The 21607-nt window shown below is 37.3% G+C and overlaps 1 protein-coding gene across 1 annotated transcript in view; it reads right to left on the bottom strand.

Annotated features, from left to right (window-relative positions):
* Nucleotides 1–21607, bottom strand: part of TMED5 (transmembrane emp24 protein transport domain containing 5) — a 41443-nt gene that overhangs the window by 7369 nt on the left and 12467 nt on the right. The window contains exon 2 of the mRNA XM_011978391.1: nt 3564–3661. Within this exon, the coding sequence (XP_011833781.1) occupies nt 3564–3661 (98 nt within the window). The remainder of the gene's footprint in view (nt 1–3563; nt 3662–21607) is intronic.

The following is a 21607-nucleotide window of genomic DNA, read 5'->3' as shown; positions in this document are numbered from 1 at the left end:
AGCAGTGATGGATTATCCTACATGTTTTCTTCCAGGCCTCTTACTGATTTTGCTTATTGACTATCACTGGTTCCCTTGTAGATGTTTATGTTTAATTCTAAATGCTTTGAGAATTAAATAAAACTAGTTTATATTTTATTAATTCTATAAGGGTAATTCAGCCCATCATTAGTTATGCCTAGTGCTGAAAAAAAAAAATCAATAATATCTGAATGACCAGTACCCTACTTACAATTAGTTTCCCATATTAGCAAAAGTTAAAAATAGGGCCAGGTACAGTGGCTCATACCTATAATCACACACTTTGGGAGTCTGAGGCAGGAGGATTACTGTAGGCCAGGGGTTCGAGATTAGCCTGGGCAAAAGTGAGACCTTGTCTTTACAAAAAATTAAAAAATTAGCCAGGTTCACACCTGTAGTCCTAGCTACTCAGGAGGCTTGGTTGAGCCCAATAGTTTAGGCTGCAGTAAGCTATGGTCACACCATTACACTCTGGCCTGGGCAACAGAGTGAGACCTTGTCTTTAAAAAAAGAAATTACATTTAAAAGAAAAAAAGACTACTTAAGAAAAACCAGTGACATACTGAGATTTTTGCTGCTCTTACAAAATTAATATAGCTACAGATAAAAGCTTTGTTTAATGTTTGAAAAACAGGTTTGTAGGCTGGGTGCAGTGGCTCACACCTGTAATCCTAGCACTTTGGGAGGCCGAGGCAGGTGGACCACGTGGTCAGGAGATCAAGACCAACTGGGCTAACACGGTGAAACCCTGTCTGTACTAAAAATACAAAAAATTAGCCGGGCATGGTGGCGGGTACCTATAGTCCCAGCTACTTGGGAGGCAGAGGCAGGAGAATGGCGTGAACCCAGGAGGCAGAGCTTGCAGTGAGCCGAGATCGCGCCACTGCACTCCAGCCTGGGTGACAGAGCGAGGCTCCATCTAAAAAAAAAAAAATAGATTTGTAAATCTGGTGTAATGATTAAGAGTGAGTTGGACTGCCTGAATGTAGATCCTGGCTTTGCTGTTTACTAGCTGTGTAACTTTCAGCAACTTAATTGTTCTATGCCTCAGTTTCCCCATCGGTAAAATGGTATTTACCTCAGGATTGTGGTTAAGAATAAAAAAAATTAGTACATGAAAAGTGCTGAGAACACTGGCCTGGCACATCAAAAGAATGCAATAAATGTGAACTATTATAAACTCAATTCTTTTCTCCCAATTATTTAATGAGAGGTAATTCAACACAAGGAAGCAGTAAGATACTTATTTTTCTTTTTTTTTTTTCTTTTTCTTTTTTTTTTTTTTGAGGCGGAGTCTCCCTCTGTCGTTTTTTTTTTTTTGAGGCGGAGTCTCCCTCTGTCGCCCAGGCTGGAGTGCAGTGGCCGGATCTCAGCTCACTGCAAGCTCCGCCTCCCAGGTTTACGCCATTCTCCTGCCTCAGCCTCCCGAGTAGCTGGGACTACAGGCGCCCGCCACCTCGCCCGGCTAGATTTTTGTATTTTTTAGTAGAGACGGGGTTTCACCGTGTTAGCCAGGATGGTCTTGATCTCCTGACCTCGTGATCCGCCCATCTCGGCCTCCCAAAGTGCTGGGATTACAGGCTTGAGCCACCGCGCCCGGCCAGATACTTATTTTTCTAACAGTGAATTTTATTATCTCAAAAAGGGAGCAAATAATTGGGGAGAAATAAAGATTGATATAAATTTTGAACATTTCAAAAATTCTGAAACTTGAACTATATTTTTAGTTTTTTGGTTTTTTTTTTTTGAGATGGAGTCTCTGTCACCAGGCTGCAGTACAGTGGTATGATCTCGACTCACTGCAACCTCCGCTTCCGGGGTTCAAGCAATTCTACCTCAGCCTCCCAAGTAGCTGGGACTACAGGTGTGCGCCACCATGACCAGCTAATTTTTGTGTTTTTAGTAGAGACGGGGTTTCACCATATTGGCCAGGATGGTCTCAATCTCTTGACCTCGTGATCCACCCACCTGGGCCTCACCAAGTGCTGGGATTATAGGCGTGAGCCACTGTGCTGGGCCCATTTTTAGTTCTTATATATCTATCAAAGAGAAAACAGTTAATTCCAAGCATATCAATATAAACTGACTTTTACAATTACTATTTCTATCGTATTTAGTAATAGCTTATGCAAATATTTTTCTGAGCTCTGCATAGGTAAAATGCCATTTAAAAATGTATTTTAAATGAGTATCTTAAAAAATTACTGAGACTTTTTTCCTCTCATCCATTCATACATGTATTCAGTGTTTACTGAGTATCAATTATGTATCAGGCACTTTGGTTAACAAAGACCAATAATTTTAATAGCTAGTTCTTACAATAGTGTTATGTGCCAGGGATGTTCTAAGCATATGGTAGAAAGCAAGAGTTTTGGTCCATCTTGTCTCCACCCTGCATGTGTATCCCTGCAGACTTATTTGACTTCTCTGGGCCTCCTTGTCTATAAAATGGGAATCTTGAGTCAAAGACTCTATCTCATAGTGGGTTGGAAAGATTAATTTAGAAGCATATAACATGCCAACCCTTGTTTAGAGCAAATACTAGATACTCCATATTTGTTCTTCCTACAGATTCACAGTTTAACACATTAACAATATTGACTTAAGAAAATGTTATAGTAAGATAATAGAATGGAACTGGGAAAAATACCAGTGAGATATGAAAAGAGGGAAGTGAGGTGTCAGAAGAATATATGGTCTTTTGCTTAATTCTGAACTCAAAGAGTTAAAACAAGTATTTTCTTTTGCTTTCAGGCTTTTTTTTTCTTTTTTCAGACATAGTCTTGCTTTGTTGCCCAGGCTGGAGTGCAGTGGCACAATCTGGGCTCACTACAAGCTCCGCCTCCTGGGTTCACGCCATTCTCCTGCCTCAGTCTCCCAAATAGCTGGGACTACAGGTGCCCGCCACCATGCCTGGCTAAGTTTTTTGTATTTTTAGTAGAGATGGGGTTTCATCATAGCCAGGATGGTCTCGATCTCCTGACCTTGTGATCCGTCTGCCTTGGCCTCCCAAAGTGCTGGGATTACAGGTATGAGCCACAGCGCCTGGCCTCAGGCCTTCTGACTATCTAAAATGAATGAGGTCTGAGTCAAAAAAAAAATTTACATACACACAAAAATATACTGTACTGTTGTTTTAAGAAAGAAACTATGAACAGAAATGGTATATAGCCAGCAGCTCAAGAAACTTTAAGACATATACCTGGAACAGTAGCTTTAAGTTAAAATAGAAAGCTTGTGCTGGCCAGAAGGCAGGTTTAAAATGCCACAATAGATTGAATGCAATACCAGGGGAATACTAATTTACTAACCAAAGCACAGAAAAAATTTAGCCTGGATCAAAAGAAAACGCTTAAACAAAAATAGAAAGGTTAATGGAAAATGTTTTGGTTTATCAGATGGCCCACTATCATGAACTGTTTAAAATCATATGGAATTATCTAATATTGATATGTAGTATCAAATATGCTAACTTTCCATGCCCTGCAGATAGCCCGCTGGTATTATTCAGCAATGAAACTGAACTAAAAGAGATTACTTACGTGTGAACTCCATCTGATTTTCTTTGTTCAAAAACTAAGGTTTTGCCTTCTGGAGAGGCAAGATGGAAATCAATATCTAATCCTGCTCCATCTAAAACCTGTAGAAAAACATACATGAGAAAAACATATATTACAAATTCTGGAAATAAAAAACTATATACAGTACATCATATTATGTAAAGATTTTCTAACCTAGAGAGGTAAGAAAGTCATCAGTGATGTCTAGGCTAGAAAAGAACCGAAGGATCATCTAGTTCAATTCCATTCATTTTTGGAACTTGTCCTTTCCTTACCCGTTTCTCTCACCATCACCTAAATTTAGGCCTTACGGATATTACTGAAATAAATCTTCCTGAAATAGTGGTTTCATTCAGAATCCCTGTAGAATGGACAGAAACACAAAGGGAAGTTCAAATGCCCTGGGCCTTTTAGTTAAAACTTAGGCAATTGGCAGGGCACAGTGGCTAACACCTGTAATCTCAGCACTTTGGGAGGCTGAGGTGGGCGGATCATGAGGTCAGGAGTTCGAGACCAGCCTGACCAACATGGTGAAACCCTGTCTCTACTAAAAATATAAAAATTCCAGCTACTCAGGAGGCTGAGGCGGGAGAATCGCTTGAACCCAGGAGGTGGAGGTTGCAGTGAGCCGAGATCGTGCCACTGCACTGCAGTCTGGGCGACAGTGAGACTCGGTCCCCCCCGCTCCAAAAAAAAAAGACTTAGGCAATTTAGGACATTGTATATAACTTTGTTTCCTCTTCAATAAAAGAATAATTAACTATTTCTTAGCCTGGAATTCAAGACCACCACGGTGTGGACTCAGTATGAATTGTGTATTCGAAGCAGGTTGGTTCATGTACTAGTCAGTGAATACAATCTGTCCATTTATAATTCCAAAATGTCCTTCTATGAAGATGATGATGATAATCATGGCAACTAACAATTATAGTTGATGCCATAAATTGTCTTACATGCTTTATGTGGATTAATTTATTCCTTATAACAACTCTAAAAGGTAGGTTCTATTATTCTCATTTTGTTCCTGAGGCACAGAGAAGTCATTTTTCCAAAGTGACACAGCATTAATTCATCTAGGCCACATTAAAAAAAATAAGTAAAAAATAAAGTGATACAGCAAATAAGTGACATGGTCAAAATTCGAACTCAGCAATCTGCCTCTAGAATAATTTTTAATAAGTATGCTGTGTTGCCTCTATTTCTGTTCCATTCTCCTGAATACTCATCCAATTGTACTCATTCTTTAAGAGCCAATTTAACACATTTATGCCTTGTGTTCCATTATTGGAACACTAAGCATGTGGCAGTTATATACTACTGCTCAAGGTCGTTGCCAAGGTCTCATTTTGCAATTCAAAAAATTGCAACCTCCTGTATAAATAGGTCAAGTCCTTTGAAGTGTCCTCTGTATCCTCCTGTCCAGTTCTCTCACACTGTCTCTTGTATTACTACAGATTGCACACCTATCCTCTTTGGCACTTACGAGACATTCTCTGGGATCTAAGCATCTTCTTGTAGGATTCACTTGGCATAAACTTGTAGGTACTATTATGGACACATATGTGGCACATCCAACATAGATGATAAAATGGATGAAAATTCTGTTCACCATTTTTATAACTCCAAGGGTACCAGTCCTAACAATGTTATTATCCATATTTTGCTTTTGTGTCACAGATGCAAGTATTTGATAAATACATATTTTTATCATCCTACACAAATTAAAGTGTCTCAGTGTTTTCCCTGTAGATCTGTCTGCAAACTTGTCTTCCCGTCTTCCTCCTTCCCTACGTTTTCTCTTTATAGTGTTTGTTAAAATTTTAAAAAGAATCTATTTGGAACACTGTACAGTACAGCCTCTTAAGAAAAAAAAAGAAAAACAAAAAAATACCTAACTCAATGGCTACTCTTTCTTAACATTTCATTTTATTTTTCTTGGTGGCTTTAATGTGACGATATAAAAGATTACCTACTCCTGTGCTCTTATTGTTCAACAGAACTGGTTTCAAATGGCTGGCTAAATATACATAATTTTCTTCTTTAAATCCCAGTGAAATGAAGAAGACATGTAACAATTAAAATCTATAGGCTGGGTGTGGTGGCTCATGTCTAATCCCAGCACTGGAAGGCCGAGGTGGGTGGATCATTTGAGGTCAGGAGTTTGAGATCAGCCTGGCCAACATGGCAAAACCCCATCTCTACTAAAAATAAAAAAATGAGCCAGGCATGGTGGCACATGCCTGTAACCCCAGCAACTTGGGAAGCTGAGGCAAGAGAACTGCTTGAACCCAGGAGGCGGAGGTTGCAGTGAGCAGAGATCATGCCACTGTACTTTAGCCTGGGCAAAAGAATAAGTGAGATTCCACGTCAAACAAAAAAAAACCCACAAAGAAGAAAAATTCCTGTTTCAAAAGATGAAAATCCATAAAAATCTTTAGACAGGATCTAATAGATGTGAAGCAGGATAAATGAAAAAAGACTATAAGATATTGAGTTTTCCAAAGGATTTAAAAAGTACAACCTTCTATCAGAAGTAGCAGAAGTAGTAGAGAACTGCATCTAATTGGGATTAGCATCAGAATTCCTATATGTAACATTAGATGGAAAAAAATAATGGAGCCATGTAGTCAATGTTCCCAAGTAAAAAGATATTTACTGAAGTCAAAGCAAAAATAAAGCTATTTGCCAGGTGTGGTAGCATGCACTGGTAATCTCAGCTACTTACTTGGGAGACTGAGGTGGGAGGATCACTTGAGGCTAGGAGTTAAAAGTCTGTAGTGTGTACTATGAAAGTGCCTGTGAATAGTCACTGCACTCCAGCCTGAGCAATACAGTGAAACCCCATCTCTAAAAATTTTAAAATAAATAAATAAAGCTATTTTCAGATATCCAAGGACTCAAAACATTCTCAAAGAATTACTCAAGGATACCCTCCAAAAACAAACAAACAAACAAAATCTATTAAATCAGAAAAAAAGCAATGTAACAAAGCTAAGAAAATATTTTAGTAAAACAGTTAAAAAGCAGTTATTGGTAGTAGCTGTCAGGCTTAATGAAATTGTTAAAAATGATTTTTAAGACTATGGAAGCTTAATTTAAAAATCATAAAATATACTTTTTTTTTTTTTGAGACAGAGTCTCGATGCCCAGGCTGGAGTACAGTGGTGCTATCTCAGCTCATTGTAACCTCTGGCGCTCGTGTTCAAATGATTCTCCTGCCTCAGCTTCCTGAGTAGCTGGGATTACAGGCATGCGCCACCATACCCGGCTATTTTTGTATTTTGTAGAGACGGGGTTTCACCATGTTGGCCAGGCTGGTCTCAGAACTCCTGACGTCAAGTGATCCACCCACCTCAGCCTCCCAAAGTGCTGGGATTACAGGTGTGAGCCACTGTGCCTGGCTGTAAAATATACTTTTAAAATACAAAATAAATATTAAAAATGCCACAATCTGGGCCAGGCACGGTGGCTTACTCCTGTAGTCCTAGCACTTTGGGAGGCTGAGGTGGGCGGATCACTTGAGGTCAGTGGTTCAAGACCAGCCTGGGCAACATGGTGAAACCCTGTCTCTACTAAAAAAAAATAAAAAAATTAGCTGGACGTGGTGATCTGTGCCTGTAATCTCAGGTACCTGGGAGGCTGAGGCAGGAGAATCGCTTGAGCCCGGAAGGCGGAGGTTGCAGTGAGCCAAGATCACGCCACTGCACTCTAGCCTGTGCCACAGAGCGAGACTCCATCTCAAAAAAAAAAAAAGCCATAATCTGAAACAAAAATTCCAGTTTATTTCAATGGAACATGATGGGGATAATAGTAAAACTGTTAAAAGTTCGGTTAAAAGAAAACATACACATTAATTTTGATGCTGACAAATGGATGCTTAAACATTAAATAGAAGGACATCCAATTTGGCAATATACAGATAACCAAAAAGCCCTCCCAGTATAAAACCCCCTGGAAATGCTGGATTATATTTTGAAAACAATCTTTGCAACTACATGGTGAGAGCAAAGAAAAAAAAAAGACATGAAAACTAGAGTGGTAAGTGGTAGTCTGTGAAGGGGGTTAACTTGTCAGTTACCTGGAAGCTTGAGATTTAATATCCCCATGAGGACAGGTCATGAAGCTTTGGGGCTGAATTATGTAAGGAGCAGGAACTAAGAACTATGCATAAAGCTAGGATCTTTGAGGGGTCATACCATCAGTAAAAGGGTTAAAATTTTTAAAAAGTCCACCAGTACACAGAGATCACAAGAAAGCTTGTCTGTCTTGGCCTCAAGTCATATGTGAAAAAATAATATAAGCTCACCAGATAATTCATCTATAAGCTTACACATCAAGCAATTTTGTAGTTCAGTTTCACTACCCACATGTTCACAGACTCAATCAGAGAACAATATAAAATGTAGTCCTCTATCGTGGAATGCCTGGGAGGAGGAAATGCAAAACCTTTCTGGAGGGTCATATCCTCAACCTAGGACACACACGATTCACACAGGATATAGCCCCATTAGGCATGGGTTTGATGGGTAGCTTCTGACATGGCTCTCAATGATCCCTGCCTTTCTGGTATTCATACACTTGTGTAATAAATACAACATGGCAAAAGTGATGGGATGTCCCTTTCATAATCAGGTTGCTAAAGATTATAACTTCCGTCTTGCTAGCTTGTTCTCTCTTGCTGGCACTTTCTCTTGCCCTCTTACTCGCTCTGATGAAGCAAAACCTCCATGTTGTAAGACGCTTTACAGAGAGGCTCATGTGGCAAGAAACAAGGAAGGCCTCTGGCCAACAGCTTGTAGGGAACTGAAGCCTAAGTCCAACAACTAGTAAGGAATTGAATCCTGTCAACAACCATGAGTGAGTTTGGATCCTTCCCAACTGAGCCTAAGATGACCGCAGTCCTGTGAGAGATCCAGAGTAGAAGACCCAGTTAAGCAGTGACCAGATTTTCCTGATCGGCAGAAACTAAAGCTAGTAAATGTTTTAAGCCAGTAAATTTTGTGGTTGATTAGTTTTTTATCAATAGATAACTAATGGTTCTACATAAGAAAGGAGAGCATCAGGAAAGGAATAAATGAAGAAAAAATAAAATCTTTCATCTTTCTTAATCTAATAAATAGATTATTGTTCAAAGTAATAATAGCAACAATGTATTCAGTGATTACAACATGTGGATAAGTGAAATGAATGACAACTATAAAGGATGGCAGACAGGAACTGGGAAAACTCAGTTATAATGTACCTGTACTATCCATGAAAGTGGACTTACATTAGTTGTAAATGTATATTGCAAATCTAGGGCAAATTTTTTTAAAATTTTAATTTGTGTGGGTAAATAGTAGGTGTACATATTTATGGGGTACATGAGATGTTTTGATATAGGCAAGCAATGCATATTAACCATATCATGTAAAATTGGGTATCCATCCCCTCAAGCATTTATCCTTTGTGTTACAAATAATCCAATTATACTCTTAGTTATTTTAAAATGTACATTTATGCTACAACAAAAGTGCCTTACAAAGCAAAAATATTTTTAAAAGAACAAGTTATTATTGACTATAGTCACCTGTTGTGTTATCAAATAGTAGGTCTTACTCATTTTTGTTCTTTTTGTACCCAATAACCATCTCCACCTCCCCCTCCACCCCCCAGCCTCCCACTACTCTTCCCAGCCTTTGGTAACCATCCTTCTACTCTCTATCTCCGTAAGTTCAATTACTTTCATTTTTAGCTCTCACAAATAAGAGAGAACATGTGATATTTGTCTTTCTGTGCCTGGCTTATTTCACTTAGCATAATGACCTCCAGTTCCATCCATGTTGCAGCAAATGACAAAATCTCATTCTTCTTTAAGGCTGAATAGTACTCCATTGTGTACAAGCACCCCATTTTCTTTATCCATTCATCTGTTGATGGACACTTTAGGGTGCTTCCACATTTTGGCTATTGTGAACAGTGCTTCAACAAACATGGAAGTGCAGGTATCTCTTTGATATACTGATTTTCTTTCTTTTGGGTATACGCCCAGCATTGGGATTGCTGGCCTATATGGTAGCTGTATTTTTAGTTTTTCGAGGAACCTCCAAACTGTGCTCCATAGTGGTTATACTAATCTACATTCCCACCAACAGTGTATAAGGGTTCCCTCTTCTCCACATTCTTGCATTTGTTATTACCTGTCTTTTGGATATAACCCCTTTTAACTGGGGTGAGATGATCTCATTATCGCTTTGATTTGTATTTCTCTGATGATCGATGTTGTTGAGCACCTTTTCGTATGCCTGTTTGCTATTTGTATGTCTTCTTTTGAGAAATGTCTATTCAAATCTTTTGCCCATTTTAAAATTAGATTATTTTTTCCTGTATAGTTGTTTAAGCTCCTTATATATTCTCGTTATTTATCCCGTGTCAGATGGGTAGTTTGCAAATATTTTCTCCCATTCTTGGGTTGGCTCTTCCCATTGTTAACTGTTTCCTTTGCTGAGCAGAAGCTTTTTAGCTTGATGTGATCTCATTGGTCCATTTTTGCTTCTATTGCCTGTGCTTCTGAGGTATTACTCAAGAAATCTTTGCCCAGACCAATGTCCTGGAGAGTTCTGATGTTTTCTGGTAGTAGTTTCATAGTTTGAGGTCTTAGATTTAAGTCTTTAATCCATTTTAATTTGATTTTTGTATATGGTGAGAGATAGAGGGCTAGTTTGATTCTCCTGCATATGGATATCCAGTTTTCCCAGGACCATTTATTGAAGAGACTGTCTTTTCCTCAGTGTATGTTCTTGGCACCTCTGTCAAAAATGAGTTCACTGTAAGTGTATAGGTTTGTTTCTAGGTTCTCTATTCTGTTACATTGGTCTGTGTGTCTGTTTTTATGCAAGCACCATGCCATTTTGGTTACTATATCTTTGTAGTATAATTTGAAGTTAGATCATGTGATTCCTCCAGTTTTGTTTTGTTTTGCTTAGGATATTTTGGGGGTTATTCTGGGTCTTTTGTGGTTCCATATACATTTTTAAATTGTTTTTTCTATTTCTGGGAAGAATGCCAAAGGTATTCTTGCATAGAATCTGCAGATTGCTTTGGGTAGTATGGACATTTTAACAATACTGATTTTTCCAATACATAAACATGGAATATCTTTCCATTTTTGGTGTCCTTTTCAATTTCTTTCATCAATGTTTTATAGTTTTCATTGTAGAGATCTTTCATTTTTTCAGTTAATTCTTAGGTATTTAATTTTACTTGTGGCTACTGTAAATGGGACTACTTTTTAAATGTCCTTTTCAGATTGCTGTTGGCATATAGAAATGCTATTGACTTTTGTATGTTGATTTTATATCTTGCAACTTCACTATATTTATCAGTTCTAATAGCTTTTTTATGGAGTCTTTAGATTTTTCCAAATATAAGATGTATCATTTGCAAAGAAGGATAATTTGACTTGTTTTCCAAATTGGATGCCCTTTATTTGTTTCTCTTATCTGATTGCTCTAGCTAGGACTTCCAGTACTATGTTCAATAACAGTGGTAAAAATGGGCATCTTTGTTGTGTTCCAGATCTCAGAGGAAAGGCTTTTCCCCATTCAGAAGATACTAGCTGTAGGTCTGTTGTCTAAGGGTTTTGTTATGTTGAGGTATGTTTCTTCTATACCCAGTTTTTTGAGGGTTTTTATTATGAAGAGATGTTGAATTTTATCAAATATTTTTTCAGCATCAATTGAAATAATATGGTTTTTGTCCTTCATTCTGTTGATATGATGTATCATATCATTCTACTGATTGATTTGAGAATGCTGAACCATCCTTGCATCCCAGGGATAAATTTCATTTCAACCACAAACATTTTAAAAAAGAAATATAATTGATATGTTGAGAAGAGAGAAAGTAGAATTATATAAAATGTTCAGTAAAAACCAAGAAGGCAGAAAAGGGAGGGAAGATGTAAAAAAAAGAACAAGTACAATGAATAGAAAGGAGTTATAAACATGGCAATATTAACCCAACAATATCAATAAGTATATTGTGAATGGTCTAAATATGCCAATTAAAAGAACTGCCAGAGTGGATGAAAATACAAGATTAACCATAGCCTGTCCACAAGAAACCAACTTGAAATATAAAGACACAGATAGATTTAAAGTAAATGGATGGAGAAAGATATACCATGTTAACACTAATCAAAAGAAATCTGGAGTAGCTATATTAATGTCAGAGAAAGACAACTTCAGAATAAGGAAAATCTTCAGGGATAAAGAGGGGCATTACTGGCTGGGCATGGTGGCTCACGCCTGTAATCCCAGAACTTTGGGAGGCTGAGGTGGGCAGATCACGAGGTCAGGGGATCAAGACCATCCTGGCTAACATGGTGAAACCCTGTCTCTGCTAAAAATACAAAAAAAATTACCTGGGCGTTGCAGCACGTGCCTGTAGTCCCAGCTACTTGGGAGGCTGAGGCAGGAGAATCACTTGAATCTGGGAGGTGGAGGTTGCAGTGAGCCGAGATGGCACCACTGCACTCCAGCCTGTGCGACAGAGCGAGACTCCGTCTCAAAAAAAAAAAAAAAAGAGGGGCATTACCTATAATGAATGGGTCAACTTTCCATGAAGACATAACAATCCTTATGTGTATACACATAACAACAAGGTATCAAAATATGTGAGGCTAAAACTGAAAGAGCCACAAGAAGAAATAGAAGATCACTACTATAGTTGGAGACTGCCACATCCCTCTATCGGTAATTGACAGATCTAGAAGGCAAAAAATCAGTAAGGATATAGTTGAACAGAACAGCACCATCAATCAACTGTGTCTAATTGAATCTTGAGAACTAATCAATCCAATGACGGAAGAATAACATTCTTCTCAAGCTCATATGTAACATTCACCAACACAGACCACATTCTGGGCCATAAAACACACTTTGACTTGTGCTGTCAGACCACAGTAGAATTAAGGTAGAAATCAGTAACACAAAAATAGCTGTAAAATTCCCAACTATTTGGAGATTAAACCACACATTTATAAAGAACTCATGGGACAAAGAAGTCTCAAGATAATTTTTTTTTAAACTTCAATGAAATGAAAATACAACCTAACAAAAATTTGTGGGATACAGAGAAATCAATGCCTAGAGGGAAATTTATAACATTGGATGAACTTATTAGAAAAGAAGAAAGATCTAAAATCAATAATCTAGACATCCACCTTAGGAAGCTAGAGAAAGAACAGTAATATAAACCTAAAACAACCAGAAGAAAAACATTAGAGCAGAAATCAAGAAAATTGATAACAAGAAATCAACCCAGAAAAAAAAAAAATCAATGAAGCAAAAAGATGGTTCTTTAAAAAGATCAATAAAACTAATAAACCTCTAGTCAGGCAAACCAAGAAAAAAAGAGAAAAGACACAGAACACTAATATCAGAAATGAAAGCTGGGTCATCATTAATTATCTATGGACATTAAAAGGATAATAATGGCCAGGCAAAAATCTTCAACAAAATACTAGCAAAGCTAATTCAACAGTGTAAACAAAGAATTTCAACCATGACCAGATGGATTTGTTCAAGTATATAAGCCTGATTCTACATTCAAGAATTATTTCATGTAATTCATCACATCAACAGACTAAGGAAGAAAACTCAGATGATCACAGCAATGGCATACGTATGGAAAACATTTGATAAAATCCAATATCAATCTATGATATTTAATATTAAAAAAAATCTTAGCAAACTAGGAATAGAGCGGAACTTCCTCAACTTAAGGAAGAACATTTACAAAAATCCTACAGCTAAGACCACACTTAATGGTGAGAAACTAGAAGCTTTCTCACTGAAATCAGAAATAAGACAAAGATGCTACTCCCTCATTACTCCTACTCAACACCATACTGGAAGTTCAAGCTAATGTAATACAAGAAAGGGAAAGACATACCTATTGGAAAAGAAGAAATAAAACTGTCCTTGTTCACAGATGACATGATAGTCCATGTAGAAATCCTAAAGAACTGCCAAAAAAACCCCTCCTGGAGCTAATAAGTGATTATAGCCAAGTCTCAGTAAACAATATTAACATACAATAGTAGCTGCTTTCCTATACACCAGCAACAAGCAACTGGAGTTGGGAATAAAAAATACAATACCATTTACATTAGCACTAAAAGAAAAAAAAGAAAAAAAGAATTAGGTACAAATCTACCAAAATATGTACAAGATCTATAGAAGGCAAACCACAAAACACTGATAAGAGTAATCAAAGAAGAGCTAAATAAAGAGATATACCATGTCAATGGACAGGAAGACTCAATATTGTTGAGATGCTAATTCTTCCCAACTTGATCTACAGACTCAATGCAATCCCAATCAGAGTCCCAGCAAGCTATTTTGTGGATATTGACAAACTGATTCTAAAATTTATTTGGAAAGAAAAAAGATCCAGAATAGCCCAGACAATATTAAAGAACAAAGTCAGAAGACTGATATTACCCAACTTCAAGTCTTAGTATACAGTTACAGTAATCAAGATAGCATGGTACTGATGAAAGAACTGACAAATAGAGAACAGAATAGAGAGCACAGAAATAAGTAAAAAAGATCAATGGCTGCCAGGAGTTCAGTGTTTGGGAAAGGGGGTTTGTGTAGGTGCGGTACAGGGGAGTTTTAGTGCCATGAAACTATTCTGTATGATACTACAGAATATACTAATGGTGAATACATAACATTATGCATTTTTCAGAATGCATAGAACTGTACAATAGAAAGAGCAAACCTTAATGCAACTATGGACTTAACTTTAGTTAATGTTAACAAAATGGCCCTCAATTTTAACAAATGTACAACACTAATGTGAGTTGTTAATAACAGAGAAAACTGTATGGGAATGTGGGGGTATATGTGTGCTCAATTGTCAATTAGTCTATACATCTAAAACTCTTCTAAAGAAAGCCTATTAATTTAAAAAAACTACAAAAGAAAACCATAAGAAAAGAACAAAACCAGGCAGAGATAAAAAAGAAATATCTCTATGAAATGTTAATGGAAAATATTTCAGACTTTCTGCAAATGGAAATGGAATAAAGTCAGGATTAATTATGGTAATCTGGGGAAAAGGGAGAAACAGAACATCTAGTCATTGAAATTATAAACTCAATAAAAGAATCAACAGATTATAACTTAAAAAGATTATTGAACCACAATGAGATGTTACTTTACACTTGTTAGAATGGGTTTTGTAAAAAAGATGAATGATAACAGTGTTGAAAAGGATGTGGAGAAAAGGAATGTAAATTAGTATATTATTGCCAGACATGGTGAGCACGTGCCAGTAATCTCAGCTACTCAGGAGGCTGAGATGGGAGGATCCTGAGCCCAGGAGTTTAAGACCAGCTGGGTGACACAGCAAGACCTCATCTCAAAAAAGAAAAAACAAATTAGTACATTGTTGGTGGGAATGTAAATTAGTACAGCCCTATGGAAAACAATATAGTGGTTCCTCAAAAAACCACAAATACAACTACCATATCATCTAGAATCTCACTTCTGGTATACATCCAAAAGAACTGAAATCAGTATGTAAAAGAGATATATGCACTCCTGTATTCACTGAAGCATTACTCACAATAGTCAAGACATAGAAACTATCTAAGTGTTCATTAACAAATGAATAAAGAAAATGTGGTATAGATACACAATGGAATACTGGAGGACATTATACTAAGTGAAATAAGTCAGTGACAGAAAGACAAATACTGCATTATCTCATATGTGGAATCTAATACAGTTGAATTCCTAGAAGTGGAGAGTAGAAAATGGTTACCAGAAGCTGGGGGCGGGGGGCTTGGGGAGAGAGGGAATAGGGAGGGAGTTGTTGATCACAGAGTACAAAGTTCCAGATATACAGAAGAAATAGGTTTTGAGGTCTATTGCACAGGAAGGTGACTATATTCAATAATAATGTATATTTCAAAATAACTGAGACTAAATTTCAAATAGCTCCATCATAAAAAATTATAGGCAAGGCAATATTAATTAGCCTGATTTAATCATTACATATTGTACATATGTATCAAAACATCACAATATACCCCATAAATGTATACAATTATAGTTTGCCAATCAAAAATAATATTGATAAATTTTTAAAACTAATTAAGTAGAAGATAGAGCTGAAGAAATTGTCCTTAGAAGAGACAAAGAGAGAAATGAGAGATTAAGAAGCATAGATGATGCACTTAAACTGCAGTGAAAATGCAGAAGCAGAAAATTTAAAAAGCAACAAGAGAAAATAGAGATGAACTACAAATATATAACAAACTGACAGGAAGCTTCAACAACTATAATCGAAGTCAGAAGACAATAAAATACTAGTTTTGATGTATTTAGGAAAAATATCTGTCAGTGAAGAAAAAGTAATTCAATTCTTTAAGAAAAGTCTAGAGAGCAGAGCCATGAGAACCAGAGGAAAACAAATTAAGCCTGAAATCTGTCCTATTCAGACTTCCAGTTATATGAACCAACAGACTTCCTCTGATTCGGGTTATTTACCTGTTGATAAAAACTTTGTAAGGACTTTAAGGATCATGACATTTTAATTAAAATAATCATATATGTTTCACCCCATCAAACCCTGTATGATTTTATGAGTATGGGAAAAGGTGTGGAAGAGTTCACATCTAGGAGAATGACAACAGGCATTCAATAGAGTTAGTTTTTTGTTTTTTTTTTTTTTTGAGACGGAGTCTCACTCTTTCACCCAGGCTGGAGTGCAATGGCGCAATCTCGGCTTACTGCAACCTCCGCTTTCCGGGTTCAAGTGATTCTCCTGCCTCAGCCTCCCGAGTAGCTGGGACTACAGGCGCACACCACTGCGCCCAGCTAATTTGTTTTTTTTCTTTTTTAGAGACAGGGTTTCACCATATTGGAGGTTGGAGACCAGCTCCTGACCTCGTGATCCACCCACCTTTGCTTCCCAAAGTGCTGGGATTACAGGTGTGAGCCACTGCACCCGGCTTTTTCTGCTTTTACATCTTTGTATTGTTTGACTTACTCTAAGGAGGTTGTATATTACTTTTATAATTGGAAGTAAAAAATTGGAAGTAAAAAAATTCATAAAGGAGGCAGGTGTGGTGGCACGTGCCTGTAGTCCCAGCTACTCAGGAGGCTGGCTGAAGTGGGAGTATCACTTGAGCTCGAGTTCAAATTCAGCCTAGGCAACATAGTGAGACCCCATATCTCTCTCTCTCTTTTTTTTTTTAACTTTTATTTTAGGCTTGGGGGTACATGTGAAGGTTACCTAGGTAAACGTGTTAAAAACCACAATTATTTTTGCACCAACCTAGTATTTCATCACCCAGATATAAAGCCCAGTACCCAACAGCTATCTTTTCTGCGCCTCTCTGTCCTTCCACCCTCCCTCCTCAAGTAAACCCCAGTGTCTCATGTTTCCGTCTTTGTGTTCATAAGTTCTTATCATTTAGCTCTCACTTGTGAGAACACGTGGTATTTAGTTTTCTGTTTCTGCGCTAGTTTGCTAAGGATAATAGCCTCCAGCTCCACCCATATTCCCACAAAAGACATGATCTCATTCTTTTTTATGGCTGCGTAGTATTCTATGGTGTATATGTACCACATTTTCTTTATCCAAACTGTCATTGCTGGACTTTTAGTTGATTCCATGTCTTTGGAATTGTGAACAGTGCTGCACTGAACATTCGCATACATGTGTCTTTATGGTAGAATGATTTATATTCCTCTGGGTATATACCCAGTAATGGGATTGCTGGAGACCCTATCTCTTTAAAAAAAAAAAAAAGTGTGCGTGTGTGTGTATATATATATATAAAAATAAATATGTGTGTGTATATATATATAAAACTCAAATATATATCTCAAATTATTAAATATATTATTCTCCCCAAAACCCACCTATTTATATATATACTGATATACATAATACTTAAAAGTCATTTATATATATACACATATATATATATATAAATGAACCTCAAAGGTATCTTTCTCTCTTTTTCCTTAGTATCTTGGCATGTGTTTTTCTTTTTTATCCATTGTCTTGTTCCACTTACTCCCTTGTGCCTATATATATATGGCTTTTGAGTTTTTGTTTTTTTATATACATATTTATATTTACATATACTTTATATATACATATATACACATATAATATTAGACATGTATACCTGCAGATAAAATGGAAATGGGAGGTATTCCAAATGGCATCAGATATATTATGCAAGTAAATTTTAAAAATTAGATGAAATGGCCAGTTTACTAGAAAATATTGAAATTTAGCTCTATACAAAAATGAAAAGACTAATAAAAATTTTTAAAAATTGATACAGCTATATTCTCCCAAAAACCCACCCAGATAGTTTTACATATTTGGTAAACATCTGGTTCACTCATTCAAAGATACTTTTTAGTGCCTATTATGCCCTTAAAAAGGTATTGTTCTAGGCTCAGGGTTTATTTTCTAGCTAACATTTTTTGAGTGCTTATTAGGTGCTCGATACCATTCCTTTTACATGTATTAGCATGTTTATTCATAATAATATGTAGTGGGGAGCAGGTGACTATTGTTATTTTATAAGTATATAGAAACTAGTACAGAGAGGCTCAATACCTTGCGGCCAAAATGATCTTTTAAAAAACACGAATCAAGTTAACCTGCTTATAACTCTTCAGTGGCTTCTTACTGGTCTCTGCAAAAAGACCCATATCCTTAACAAGGACCTAAAAGCCCAGCATGATCTGATTGCTGTTGCTACTGACTTCTCTAGAGTAGACTTATACCACTGTTCTCTCTCTGTATCCTGTCTTTCAGGACCTCAAAGGTATCTTTCTCTCTTTTTCCTTAGTATCTTAGCATGTTGTTTTTCTTTTTTACCCATTGTCTTGTCCCACTCATTCCCTTATGCCTAGTGAAAGCCTGATAATTCTATAGAAATTAACTCTACTTCTGGATGTCTCTCAATTTCCAGATAAAATGAAGTCCTCCTACTGAGCCCACTCAGTCTTATGAACTTACCTTCATTCCCCCTATTAAATACTTTGACATGTATTTGTGTAATAATTTGATTAATGTCTGTCCCCATACTTGATTGTATGACAGCATGGACTATACACACACACACAAATATATATATATATATATAAAAAATACCATACATATATCATATATATATAGTTTTGAGGCAGGGTCTTGCTCTTGTCACCAAGGCTGGAGTGCAGTGGCATGATCACAGCTCACCATAGCCTCAACCTCCTGGGCTCAAGTGATCCTCCCATCTCAGCCTCCCAAGTAGCTGGAACCACAAGTGTGTGCTGCCATGCCTGGCTTACTTTATTTTTGGTAGAGATGGAGTCTTGCTATGTTGTCCAGGCTGGTCTGAAACTCCTGTGCTTGAGTGATCCTCCCACCTTGGCCTCCCAAAGTGTTGGGATTACAGGTGTGAGCCACTGCACCTAGCCGATATTTTCACTCACCGTTGTATCCCTAGCACCTCGGATAGTGTTGACACATATCAAGCACTCAAGAATGACTTAAATTTCTAAATGGATGCTCTATTTTATTCATAAGATACATGAATTGGCATTAAAGTTTTCAAGAACCTCTATCAATATAATGTGGGGCTAGTCAATTATCCAAAAAGTATTCTCCTACAACCTAAAAAGAAATTAGTAAAATTTTCAGTATGTCACAGTAACCAAGGACAAAGTTGGATTGTCTGTTCCATAATATTTTAAAAACTAACTTCAAGACAAAAATTAGTAGGATGTAGTTACTAGGAAATTAAACAAGTTGGGAAATGCAAACGTAGGGTGGAAGATGATCTTTACCCTACACATCTCACCAACACTGTCTAGGATTACATATATTAAGTGATTTTACCTCTTTCCTCAATCAAAACAAATTGTTTAGGGAAAATGTTTTAAAGGAATAGTCCCAGCCGGACGTGGTGGCTCAGACCTACAATCCCAGAACTTTGGAGGCTGAGGCTGGCAGATCACTTGAGATCAGGAGTTTGAGACCAGTCTGGCCAAGATGGTGAAACCCCGCCTCTACTAAAAATACAAAAATTAGCTGGGTGTGGTGGTACATGCCTGTAATCCAGCTACTCGGGAAGCTGAGGCGGGAGAATCACTTGAACTCAGGAGATGAAGGTTGCAGTGGACCTAGGTCGCACCACTGCACTCCAGCCTGGGTGGCAGAGGGAGACTCTGTCTCAAAAAAAAAAAAGAACAGTACCTTTAAGAGTCACTAAAGATGTAAAGAATAAAGCTAAACCAAGCCAGCTACGTAACTATAGAGGTATAAATGTAAAACTAACATTCACTGACTATTTACTATGTGTCAGGGATGATCTATTAGCATATGTTAATAGACCACTTTACATTGAATATGAGCATTTATTAACTCATGTTTTTCAAATCAGCTCTATGATGTGGTTACAATTATTATCTCTATTTTACAAGTGAGAAGATCACATAAGTTTTAAGTAGGCAGACTCAAGATTTGAACCCAGGCTAAGATTGAGCTGGTGCTCTTAACTGTAAGAGGACAGTAGTTAAAATAGATATCTTCCCTAATGTGTGTAAATACTGAAGTTTTTTAATTAATACAAATTGTTTTCTTATCTAGACTATTTCACTAGCCCTCTAGTTGGTTTCCTTGACTCCAATTTTGCTCTCCTTAAATCCATTTTCCACACTGCATCCAGTGATCTCTTTAAATCTTAAATGGACTTGCACAAAATTAAGGAAAACCTACACAGCATGGCAAACAAGGCTATGATTGAGGCTTCAAGACCCCAGCCTTCTGGCCTCTCTGATGTCCTTTTCTGCTACTCCCACCCTAGACTTTATATGTCTTAAAGTCTAATACAAACGCAGTACTTGTAGTGTCCACTACACACTAACCATCCCCACTTACACTATGTATTTTAAGAACTATGGGTCTTTTTGTTCCTTTTTCTGAAATGTCCCTTGTTCCTTGCATTTTCGTCTCAATTAAGCATCTTTCTGGATTAAATTTTATTTTCTCCAGGAATCCTCTTCTGAAACCCTTAGAACTGATCCTCCTCTACTGGTACTTAGCCATCCTTTATTGAAATTACCTGTTTATGAGCCAGTAACCCTTATTAAGCTCTTTGAGAAGAGGGATTCTTTCTTTCTCTTTTACCTACAACCGCCACAACCCCGCTTCCCCTAGTCTCCCGCCCCCTCCATGCACAATTCCTGGCACGTATTAACTGTTCAGTAAATGCTGAAATTTTGAACTTTACTGGAAATCAAGAAACACTGAGTTTTAGTCTCAGTTTTGCTCACTATGTGATTTTAGATATTTTCTTCTCTGTGCTTATCTTGTGTACCTATATACAACTTAATCCTTAAGTTTCATCGTATAAAAAATTCTACAACTTTTAATTTTGCTCTGTATGTGACAGTACCTGGTATTTAAAAACAATTCTCTACATAAAGTTAAAAAATTAACATTTAATGATAATTGACTTCTAAAACACTGAAAAATGAAACACATCAATGCTGTTTTTTTTTTTTTTTTTCCTGTACTGCTACCTGAAAACATCGAAATTTGCTGTGTGGAACGAACAAGATTTCTTCTAAGAAATTACCCCCTACTAGCATGACTACATAAAATAAGGTAATTCCCAGCAAGAATATTATGCAGATACTAAAAAGAAAACATGCTGGGCATGGTGGCTCACGCCTGTAATCCCAGCACTTTGGGAGGCCGAGGCGGGAGGATCTCCTGAGGTCGAGAGTTCGAGACCAGCCTGGCCAACATGGTGAAACGCTGTCTCTACTAAAAATACAAAAATTAGCTGGGCGTGGTGACGCACGTCAGTAATCTCAGCCATTCGGGAGGCTGAGGCAGGGGAATCGCTTGAACCCGGGAGGTAGAGGTTGCAGCAGTCAGCCGAGATTGCGCCACTGCACTCCAACTCTAGCCTGAGCAACAGAGCGAGACTCCGTCTCAAAAAAAAAAAA

Source organism: Mandrillus leucophaeus, unplaced genomic scaffold (assembly GCF_000951045.1).
Source record: "Mandrillus leucophaeus isolate KB7577 unplaced genomic scaffold, Mleu.le_1.0 Scaffold1935, whole genome shotgun sequence".
In the NCBI taxonomy this organism is placed as follows: Eukaryota; Metazoa; Chordata; class Mammalia; order Primates; family Cercopithecidae; genus Mandrillus; species Mandrillus leucophaeus.
Note: the sequence above shows the minus strand (reverse complement) of the source record. Positions and strands in the feature narration are given on the sequence as shown.